The 11,752-nt window shown below is 40.8% G+C and overlaps 1 protein-coding gene across 1 annotated transcript; it reads right to left on the bottom strand.

The window, feature by feature from the left end:
• Window positions 1-337: 337 nt before the first annotated feature.
• LOC135467329 (cytochrome P450 4A25-like) lies at window positions 338-10,975 on the bottom strand. Its single transcript, XM_064745099.1, has 12 exons — window positions 10,805-10,975; window positions 10,271-10,475; window positions 7,297-7,424; window positions 6,233-6,357; window positions 5,760-5,822; window positions 5,251-5,374; window positions 4,519-4,651; window positions 3,866-3,989; window positions 2,970-3,165; window positions 1,849-1,931; window positions 874-939; window positions 338-465 (listed from the first exon to the last, which is right to left on the bottom strand). The coding sequence occupies exons 1-12, from the start codon at window positions 10,973-10,975 to the stop codon at window positions 354-356; spliced, it is 1,530 nt and encodes a 509-aa protein (XP_064601169.1). The 3' UTR covers window positions 338-353.
• Between the last annotated feature and the right edge of the window lie 777 nt (window positions 10,976-11,752).

Genomic DNA, 11,752 nt, shown 5'->3' with positions numbered 1-11,752 from the left:
TAATTTTTGATCAGAAATTAAATACACAAATCTGGACTGCTAAAACGTCATGGCCTAATTAACTTGGATTTTGGAATGTCATAATGTCACAGGTGGCACTGGTTCATTCATCTTGGAGTTAATAATGTTTAGAAAAATCCCATCATTTTTGTGAACATGAATGACGTTCTAAAACAGAGCGAGATAAGTGATGCACATTTCCCTGCAACGTTACACTGAATTAATATTAAAAATACTTTAAGTACATGAATTATTTTCAAAAAGTTAAATAATATTAAGTAATATATTACTCACTTCCACGGAAAGTGATGGCAATAGCAAGAGAAGGCTTTCACTTATCCACTTTTCACTTTTCACTTATCCTGGTTTCTTGGGAAAAACTTCACTTTGATTCCGTGTTCAGCTCTCATTATCAATTCGGGTATCATCACGATCGGGTGTTCCTTGTCCAGAACGATGCGGAATCTTTAAACAAAAAAAAAAAATGTAATGAAACATGAACGTGGAAAATGCATTAAACTTCCACATTATGTACTGTTACCATAGACTTAAATTTCATCCAGGGGGGGGGGGGGGGGGGGGGCTCCGTAGCTCAGTTGGTTATCGCGCTAGTGCAGCGTAATGGCCCGGGAGTCTCTCACCAATGCGGTCGCTGTGAGTTCAAGTCCAGCTCATGCTGGCTTCCTCTCCGGCCGTACGTGGGAAGGTCTGCAGCAACCTGCGGATGGTCGTGGGTTTCCCCCAGGCTCTGCCCGGTTTCCACCCACCATAATGCTGGCCGCCGTCGTATAAGTGAAATATTCTTGAGTACGGCGTAAAACACCAATCAAATAAATAAATAAAAAAAAAAAAGAAAAAAAAGGAAACACTCACTTGTTTACAATTCTGGACACGATAACTTTCTCCTCATTCAGAGCAAACGTTTGTCCAATACAGTTCCTTCAAATGGAAAAAAGTAGAAAATAATTAATGTATACATTTTTTGAAATGAAGTGCACGCGATTTGTAACATGAAAATATACCCTTAGGACCGTTCTCACGATGCAGTTTGTAGTACCAGCTTGTAGCATTCGACTAGTGTTCAACAAAATTCGCATGTAACATGGTCGCATGCGACTTGTCTCGGATATCGCGTTTCTCTCGTTCATTTCTGTTGCTAAGATCTGGCGTTTTCCTTAGCACGTTTGCCATGAGTTGTACTGTAATTTACATGATGTGTTATTTCATAGTAGATCTTGAAAGATAGTAAGCAATAAATTGCTCGGTTTCAGTGAACGGTAAACCTATCTGCTTTTCCAGGTACAGGCATTTGTATTGTCTGCTTCTTCGGACATGTTGACTAGTTTTGTTTTGATTAGTGACACAACTACAGTGGAAAAAATTGAAGCGATTTTATTAGCCATCGCATGAGACTTGTAACATGAAAGTAGAGCTTTCTCTATTTCTTTTGACCAGTTCACAGTTGAATGCTACAAATGTCGAAATGATCCAACGGTTCGAATCAGTTGTATGTTACAAGCTGGTACTACAAATCGCACCGTGAGAACGGGCCTTTTCTCTGTTTCTCTCGACTACCTCACACTCGTTGAATGCGATGAAAATTAAAACCATTCGGGTGGTCTGACGGCTCGTCTCGGTCAAGCTGGTACTACAGATTGCACCGTGAGAACGGGTCTAAAAATTTTGGACGAAAGTAACGGCGATCTCATGACATAAGAGAGAAAATGGCACACGTAACAAACGCCCGAGATCAATGACTTAAGACTCGCTTTACAAAGGGAATGTGGATGTGTCGGTGTGTGTAGATGTCAAGCAGGCTTTAACAAAATCATCAGTTTGTTCACCTACCTTGGCCCAGCCGAAAACGGCACGAAAGAGTAAGGGTCACGCGATGAAAACTTGTCCTCTGAAAATCTTTCTGGTCGAAATTCCTGAGAAAATAAAATTAATAAATTAACAAAAGCTATAATAAGCTTATATTTAATTCAGTAATTTTTAGACTGATATTTCAAACACATCGACATAACCCATTACATGTGAGGACAGTCGTGAAATGATCCTTGTAATTTCTTATCTTGAAGAGATAGTCTCTTTTACTATCGTTGTTTTGCAAACATTGGTGAAACTTACTCGCTCAAAACTTTATAAATCGTTATAGTACCTTATGGATTTATATAGATGAAAATGCACCGCTTCCAACTACAAAGTTAAAAATTCGTGGGTACCAGATACCAATGAAATAAGTGAGTGAGTTAGTGCTGGGGTTTATTTATTTATTTATTTGATTGGTGTTATACGCCGTACTCAAGAATATTTCACTTATACAACGGCGGCCAACATTATAGTGGGTGGAAACCAGGCACAGCCCTGGAGAAACCCACGACCATCCGCAGGTTGCTGTCGGACTTTCCCACTTACGGCCGAAGAGGAAGCCAGCATGAGCTGGGCATGAACTCACAGCGACCGCATTGGTGAGAGACTCCTGGGTCATTACGCTGCGCTAGCGCGCTAACCAACTGAGCCACGGAGGCCCCGTGCTGGGGTTGTGCTCAACAATTTTTCAGTCACATGACGACGAAAGAATCTTATGGGTGTATGTAATCTACCTCCTTGTCGCAGGACGGATTTCCACCGCTCTTTTATCTAGTGCTGCTTCACTGAGACGACTTACTGAAGGCAAGTTATGCCGACCCACCCGAGCCATTATACTGATACGGGTCAACCAGGCGTTGCACTATCCCATTCACGCCGAACGCCAAGCGAGGAAGTTACAACTTCCTCTTTTAAAGTCTTAGGTGTGACTCAAAGCGGGCGCTCTACCAATTGTGCTATCCGGGCCGGTCCAATGAAATAAGTAAATAAAATCAAAATGTTCTGGCATTAAATACAATAAGCACAATGAATTGATGAAGTTTATTCACAATCATAGATTTAACGCCTTTGAATAGATAACCATGTAAAAAGTTCACCTCTGGACTCTCCCAGACTTCAGGATTGTGATTCAATGTGCGCAAAGATATAATGATGACCGTTCCGGCCGGGACTTCTTTGCCGTCTATCTCCAGTGGCTTGGAGAGTTCGCGGCCAATGCCGGGGACAGGAGAATACATACGCATCACTTCTTTAATAAACAGCGATGTGTACTTCAGCTTCGGTATGTCAGGCCTGTGTAATCAGGAAAGTCTGGGTTTAGCTCAATTTTGCTCAATGTACATTTTGTCAGTGAATGTGTGGGAAAAAGTCAGGTTACTTGAAACTAGCGTCATTTTGTTATTTTTGTCCGGTTGTCTTCGCGGCGAAAATAAGACAAGGAGAAAAAATACAAATCATCCGCCGTACAAATTGAGGAGACACGCTCTCCTAGCCTGCTGAAATGATACATAGATCATCGACCACAAAAAAAAATCTTGAGAAACAAATCTTCACTACTAAGTCAAGGTTTCAAATTGGATACATGTCGATGTCGTGGCTGAAATTTGATGTACCTGTACATCAAGAGGTGATTTTTTTTCTTCTGATATGTAATACAGACAATGCTCAATTTTATACTTTCTTCTGATGTGTAATAAAGACTATGATCAATTTTATACTTTCTTCTGATGTGTAATATGGACTATGGTCAATTTTATACTTTCTTCTGGTATGTAATAAAGAATATGATCAATTATATATTTTCTTCTGATGTGTAATAAAGACTATGGTGAATTTTATATTTTCTTCTGATAAGTAATACAGACTATGATCAATTTTATATTTTCTTCTGATATGTAATACAGACTATGATCAATTTTATATTTTCTTCTGGAGTGTAATACAGACTATGATCAATTTTATAGTTTATTGCATCATGAATAAATTATCCTACCACTCAAGTGACTCTCGATCTCCCAAGATTTCGTGAACTTCCCGATATACTTTCTCCTGAACATCGGGGTACTTGGCTAGTGCATACAGTGCCCATGAGGCGGCACTGGCAGTTGTATCATGACCTAAGTAAACCAATCATAAAAGGCTCAAATAAAACACTGCATTCTTATGATTTATGCTTTGGGTTTAACCTCACATGATGACGAAAAGTCGTTAGGCGTGTGTATATGTACATATATTGTGTCTTCTTGTGACACGACGCAAAATTCTAAACGTTCAATCTTCTTGTAGCAATCAATGCTGCTATAGTGCTGCCGCATCATAGTGTCATGCCGAAGATAACAGACATGACACCCCATCCATTCACATTATACTGACACCGGGTGAACCAGTCATGTTTCCTTGCTCTAACTTTTCAGTGTTTGGGGCTAAGCGAAACAGCAGCAGTATCATTTTTAAAGCCTTGGTATGACCCAACCCAGGTTTTATTAATGGGTCTCCCGACTTCGATTCGGACACTCTAACCATTAGGCCACCGAAGCGGTTGATTCCAGAGAATAGCACAATGAACAACTTAATCTGTTGAGAATTCCAGTTGGATCAGTTGTGTTCTGTTTTGTAAACAATTAATTTATCCCGTGGATTTCTAACCTTCGAATAGAAATGTGTCAACCTCCGCTCTTATGTCTTCTTTCGACAGCCCTTCACCAAACTCGTCACGCGCAGCGAGTAAGATATCCAGGAAATCCAGGTGGCGTTTTCTTGCTACATCCGGTACGGACTCCTATAAACTCACAGAAGTATATGGAAGCCCATCATGACAGTATTATTCATAAATTTCGCTTTTGTTTTAAGCCATATTCAAGACGTCGTGGATTTAATGGGGGCAGATCCAGGAGGAAACCACGCTTCTCAACCAGGTAGACAACACACCTCCTGACGTAGGGCTGCGGTCGATGTAGCAGAAACGGTGAAGAGATTGGTGCTGTCATTGGGCTGTTTAGACCGGTCGAGTGCTATCTTCTATTCGATAATCAAAATCCACAGGGTTCTTTGTCGCACCCTAACTTCTGTTCTAAATCAAATGGACAAGAAAAGAATAGAAAGTATTCCATGTACATTTCTTAAAAAAAATGCCCAAACAAAAGAATTTATCCTCCAAAAGAACCATCAATTCAGCGTGAAAAACCGATGTATAGGCGAATAGCTTGTGAGTGATGTGACCGTTGTTATGTCAATCAAACACCTGAGTAGATAGCCTACTCATCAGACAAATGTGGCATCGGCTGCAGAATACGGGATTATACACGTCCCTCTACATGACCGATGCTGTCCAGTGAATAGCAGTGTATCTTTTCTGATGCTAACTGTATTTCCACTTACCAGTGTTGACCTCCTGGCCTCTATTATTTTATCGGCAAATCCGTGGACGTAGTCACACAGTTGGTTAAACTCTTTACCGTCTGTGGTCAGAGCGTAGAGCCAGTCAATGCGCATGTGTGGCTTCCTGTATCACGTGCGCAGAAAAATGGCGGTGTATGTGAAGTTAAAACATTCATGACATAAGAGGAAATTTTCAACTGAAAGTATTACACAACACTTGTTACTCAAATGCAAGTTATACAGCTAGAAGCTCATACTACCTCAGGCTAAATTAATTCTTGCTGCTGCTATAAAGACAGGGTCGTTATTGGTAAATTTCATTTTACCTTTCACTGAGAAGTTTTGACTACACTTTCCACTGAATGTTGTTAGTTGTTCCTGCAAAGGTCCCAGTGAAAAATAAAAAGCAACTCATTCATTTTTTGAAAATATGCTGAGCATAAATATTAAGTAATTGATAATATAATGAAAGGGTACATGTTTTGTAATATAACTGTATGCATACTCACAGGCCTCTGTTACTAATCAGATTGGCCAGTCTCTTCACAGCTCTGACGTACGGGTGAAGACCACTGCAGATTTACCAAGAAAAGTGTCACAGTTCACATCGAACATTTTACAGAAAAGAATTTAATGTTATTTTTTAACACTCATATACATGATCACCGTTAATTATTTTAATCGAAATTGACTTGTTACGCACCACATTATGTTGTGATTACTCAATACTCACAACCAGCATGTGTATAAAATTATATTTCGTCGCATTAATAATAGTGCTAAGATGCATGCTATTCTATGAAATGGTAGAAGTTTTGTTATAGTTATTATAGTGTTTAATACTGCCACAAGAAACGTTGAAATCTTTTGGTTTAGCTTAGTTCCAAATAAGTGTAAGACGAAATCTGTGCATTATGCATACAAGACAAGCGCCATGTATTCATACAACAAACTCTCTTAAGAGAACAAAAGTGTATCTTACGCTTTTCTTTGAATGTTGTCCTCATAAGAAAAGGCACACCGCAACATGACGTCTAACGTACAAAGAGCCATTGGGTCAAACACTTCGAAACTCTCAGCGGTTTTGGACGCTTTGTGAAACTTGGGCTGAAAGACATACATTTCGGTGTGATAAATAAGCTGATTTTGAACTGCGAACAAATTCAAATTTTTCTAATAAAATGCTACATTGATTTCATTTCTGTTGTATTAAATAAACAGCATATGTTTACTTTATATTGTACTTGAGTCAGTTGCTCATTCCACTGTGATAATTTTGTGTTGAGTAACATTTTGTAACTGTGTCGCGGGCAAAAAGTAACAATGGAGAAAACAATTTAGCACGAATTACGTTTATGGAAGTGAACAAATCAGTGCCAGTAGGATGATGTAGTACTCTTGGTGCCAATCTCGATGTTTTTTAAGAAAGGGTTTAAAACATCGCCTTCAACACGATTTCGGACTTTCACGATTTAGAAACTGATTTACGGATTCATTCGCCTAGACCATTCCTTGCGTCTTTCCAACTGTTCACTATTTCTCTTCGCATGAATCCGTTTTAATTGTACACTTTATATACTTTCTTAGTTCCTTGGTGGATTGCGTTGAACGTTGTTTTGAGAATTGGCCTGGCGACTATTGACCTGGAACGTTGATCTAGGTTCACGGCTGGTATACGACTGTTTGTTTTACGCCTAGATTTATCGTGATCTGTGTAAAGCAGGCTCGTCTTAACACCAACATACCACAGTTTAAAAACATTTTGACAACCTATCACGATGCCTGTTCAGAAACCATTGCTGTAAGTACTCATTCGTCTATCTCATTATTCTCCTGCCACCATAATGCTGGCCGCCGTCGTATAAGCGAAATATTCTTGAGTAAGGCGTAAACAATAATCATATAAATAAATAAATAAATAAATAAATAAATAAATGTATACCCATGAGGCCAATTCTCAGGAGTGACGCGGTGCTAAATTTAACCTGGTTCTATCGATTTGACCAGGTTGATTGACGCCAGTTGCAAAACAAATAAGTATCTTACTAAAAGATTGTCCACGGCATCATTGTAAACCTTTATGTACGGCTGCAGGACGTTGAAGTGAAAAGCCGGTGTCAGCAACTTTCGGTTTCGCTCCCACTTCTTCCCATTGCTTATCAACAAGCCATCCCCTGAAACAAGAAAAAATGATTCAGTAAGGTTGAGAAATATGTCTTTCAAGAATGATTTACATAGAACAATCAAAACTATTTTAAGATGGCGCATTTCAGGATGAAAGCTATAAAAGACACTTAACCATCTCGGTGGCGTAACGGTATGCGTGTCCACCTCGAAATCTGGAGACCTGGGATCAATCTCGGGTCGGGTCTTACCAAAGACTTTAAAAATGCTTCTTGTTGCTGCTTCGCGTAGCGCTTAGCATTGAGAATTTAGTTCAAGAAACAGGACTAGCTTGCTCGGTGTCAATAAAATGTGATTGGGCGGGGTGTCATGTCTTCGGTATGATTCTTCAGTGGCAGCAGCACTTGGACACCATGGACAGACGTGTGAATTACCTAACCGTGGTTTGGATAGACGTGTGAGATACCTAACCAAGGTTTGGATAGACGTGTGACATACCTAACCGTGGTTTGGATAGACGTGTGACATACCTAACCAAGGTTTGGATAGACGTGTGACATACCTAACCAAGGTTTGGATAGAGGTGAGGCGTACCTAACCAAGGTTTGGATAGACGTGTGACAAACCTAACAATGGTTTGGATAGACGTGTGACATACCTAACCGTGGTTTGGATAGACTTGTGACATACCTAACCGTGGTTTGGATAGACGTGTGACATACCTAACCGATGTTTGGATAGACGTGTGAGATACCTAACCGTGGTTTGGATAGATTTTTTTTTTTTTTTTTTGATTGGTGTTTTACGCCGTACTCAAGAATATTTCACTTATACGACAACGGCCAGCATTATGGTGGGTGGAAACCGGGCAGAGCCCGGGGGAAACCCACGACCATCCGCAGGCTGCTGACAGACCTTCTCACGTACGGCCGGAGAGGAAGCCAGCATGAGCTGGACTTGAACTCACATCGACCGCATTGGTGAGAGACTCCTGGGTCATTACGCTGCGCTAGCACTTCAACTGACTGAGCCACGGAGGCCCCTGGTTTGGATAGACGTGTGACATACCTAACCAGGGTTTGAAAAGACGTGTGACACACCTAACCGTGGTTTGGATACACGTGTGACATACCTAACCAAGGTTTGGATAGAGGTGAGGCTTACCTAACAGAGGTTTGGATAGACGTGTGACATACCTAACCAAGGTTTGGATAGAGGTGAGGCTTACCTAACCGAGGTTTGGGTAGACGTGTGACATACCTAACCAAGGTTTGGATAGACGTGTGACATACCTAACCGTGGTTTGGACAGACGTGTGACATACCTAACCAAGGTTTGGATAGAGGTGAGGCTTACATAACTGAGGTTTGGATAGAGGTGAGGCTTACCTAACCAAGGTTTGGATAGAGGTGAGGCTTACCTAACCGAGGTTTGGATAGAGGTGAGACTTACCTAATCAAGGTTTGGATAGACGTGTGACAAACCTAACCAAGGTTTGGATAGACGTGTGACATACCTAACCGTGGTTTGGATAGACGTGTGACATACCTAACCAAGGTTTGGATAGAGGTGAGGCTTACCTAACCGAGGTTTGGATAGATGTGTGACATACCTAACCAAGGTTTGGATAGAGGTGAGGCTTACATAACCGAGGTTTGGATGGAGGTGAGGCTTACCTAACCAAGGTTTGGATAGAGGTCAGGCTTACCTAACCGAGGTTTGGATAGAGGTGAGGTTTACCTAACCGAGGTTTAGATAGACGTGTAACATACCTAACCAAGGTTTGGACAGAGATAAAACTTGCTTAACCATGGTTTACATAGATGTGAGACTTTCCTAGCCAAAGTTTGGATAGAGATAAGGCTTTTCTTTCCAAGGTTTGAGCAGGGATGAAAGTTGCCTAAACAGGGTTTAGATAAATGTGAGACTTTCCTAACCATAGTTTGGAATAGAAGTAAGGCTTACCTTTCCAAGGTTTGGGTAGGGGTGAGACTTACCTAACCATAGCTGGGATAGAGGTGAGGCTAACCTTTCCAAGGTTTGGGTAGAGGTGAGACTTACCCAACCATAGCCGGGATAGAGGTGAGGCTAAGCTTTTCAAGGTTTGGGTAGAGGTGAAAGTTGCCTAAACAGGGTTTAGATAAATGTGAGACTTTCCTAACCATAGTTTGGAATAGAAGTAAGGCTTACCTTTCCAAGGTTCGGGTAGAGGTGAGACTTTCCTAACCATAGTTTGGATAGAGGTGAGGTTAACCTTTCCAAGGTTTGAGTAGAGGTGAGACTTACCTAACCATAGCTGGGATAGAGGTGAGGCTAACCTTTTCAAGGTTTGGGTAGAGGTGAAAGTTGCCTAAACAGGGTTTAGATAAATGTGAGACTTTCCTAACCATAGTTTGGAATAGAAGTAAGGCTTACCTTTCCAAGGTTTGGGTAGAGGTGAGACTTACCCAACCATAGCTGGGATAGAGGTGAGGCATACCTTTTCAAGGTTTGGGTAGAGGTGAGACTTACCTAACCATAGCTTGGATAGAGGTGAGGCTAACCTTTTCAAGGTTTGGGTAGAGGTGAAAGTTGCCTAAACAGGGTTTAGATAGATGTGAGACTTTCCTAACCATAGTTTGGAATAGAAGTAAGGCTTACCTTTCCAAGGTTTGGGTAGGGGTAAGACTTACCTAACCATATCTGGGATAGAGGTGAGGCTAACCTTTCCAAGGTTTGGGTGGAGGTGAGACTTTCCTAACCATAGCCGGGATAGAGGTGAGGCTTACCTTTTCAAGGTTTGGGTAGAGGTGAGACTTACCTAACCATAGATTGGATAGAGGTAAGGCCCACCTTTGCAAGGTTTGGGTAGAGGTGAGAGTTGCCTAACCAGGGTTTAGATAGATGTGAAACTTACCTAACCATGGTTTGGACAGAGTATATCCCGCCTTAAAGCGCTGATTTTTGGGCTCCGATGTCTTCAGGATCTGACCCACTGTTTCCGAATGGGTAACAAACACCTCAGGGCACAGTGAACCACGCCAAAACACAAACGCTTTTCCGTGTTTCTTCGTCTGCTCCACTAAATACCGACTAAAGTTCGCCCGTCCCATTTCTCTCAGCTATAATAACATTATATGATATTATTATATTATAACAACAATCATTTCTTGTCATATTATATTATACTTAACTATTGATTTGGACACAGTAAGCAAACGTAAAATCGTGGCCGTGTTTCTTTTACTCGTATCTATATAACTAAATAAATATTGTTTTTAACAATATGTTGCTTCCATCAAACACGCCTAATTTATTTATTTCTACGTAATTATAAAAATCAAGAATATTTGAGGGTTATAATACCAAAGTCCACTAAAAACCATTCATCGTGATATGCCCATACGTTTTCATTCTTGAACCATGTTGGTAAGGGTTATTGCTTACTTACCGTAGGGATCGTTCCCCACAGCCAGTGTTTAGGGAGGCTTGGGAATTGGGCTGCTCCCTTGTATAGGAGGTAAAACTGTCTTAGAAAAACGGCCAATCTGACCACTGCCCAGGTGAGTACAGCGATGACGACAGCTTCGACCAGAAGACCGGCTGACCACGCTAGCGCCATTAGGGAATCGCAATAACACAAAGCAGTAGTTAAACAAGATTGAATCGAATGGAATGAGAGAAGCCGTTCCTAAAGTCAACTACTCCTGAATAATGGGAGCTAAACTAAAATATCTGATGTTTAAATCTCATAAAGAGGTTTACATGTTAGTCTGTGTCATGTAGATGACACTTTTATGGACCAGTCACCAACGCGTACGTGCTCAAACTTCAGCACAGTCATTACCCTTCTTCGTCAGGCAGACGAAACAAAAGACCTTGAACATCAAACGTGTCTTATTCCTTTTAATAGTAATGTCGAAGATCCCAGAGACAATGGATTAATTATCACCATGGTTACTGAATACAGTTGCCTTGTTGGCATAGAGAATGAACAAAGTATACAGATAACTGATAGGGCAATCAGTAAAATAATTCCTCAACGTTTGAACCATGGAGGCGTTATTTACAGGCTTTAAAAATGCAGTGTCAGGTAATGTAAATGACACTGGTTTATGGAATTGTTTCAGGACTCATGCGTGTATGACATGTGAATTTTGAGATAAACGCTTTTAGATCAAGAAAGCTTATGTATATTTAGAGTCAAAGGTAAAACGTAATACTTTCAAACTTTTGCCAAACTGTGGTGTACAGGCTCCACACGCATGTAAAGCTGAGGCATCTGGGGAGGGGGATATTCATTATTTTTCGTAGATTCATTTGTGCGAAATAATGTTCTCTCTCTATTTGTTTTAAGAACAGAGTAGCGTTGTGATGGTTCCCTTCGTTGAACGGAACA

This window comes from Liolophura sinensis, chromosome 6 (genome assembly GCF_032854445.1).
Source record: "Liolophura sinensis isolate JHLJ2023 chromosome 6, CUHK_Ljap_v2, whole genome shotgun sequence".
NCBI lineage: Eukaryota > Metazoa > Mollusca > Polyplacophora > Chitonida > Chitonidae > Liolophura > Liolophura sinensis.
The sequence above is the reverse complement of the archived record's forward strand: the minus strand, read 5'-3'. Positions and strand labels throughout refer to the sequence as shown.

What these genes read in the sequence shown, in the direction of transcription:
- LOC135467329 (XM_064745099.1), bottom strand. Translation starts at nt 10,975, where the DNA reads ATGGCGCTAGCGTGGTCAGCCGGTCTTCTGGTCGAAGCTGTCGTCATC. An exon ending in AGGCCAGGAGGTCAACACTG is followed by an intron (nt 4,652 to 5,250) that starts GTAAGTGGAAAT and finishes GTGAGTTTATAG; the next exon opens with GAGTCCGTACCGGATGTAGC. An exon ending in AAGTCTGGGAGAGTCCAGAG is followed by an intron (nt 1,932 to 2,969) that starts GTGAACTTTTTA and finishes TTATTTTCTCAG; the next exon opens with GAATTTCGACCAGAAAGATT.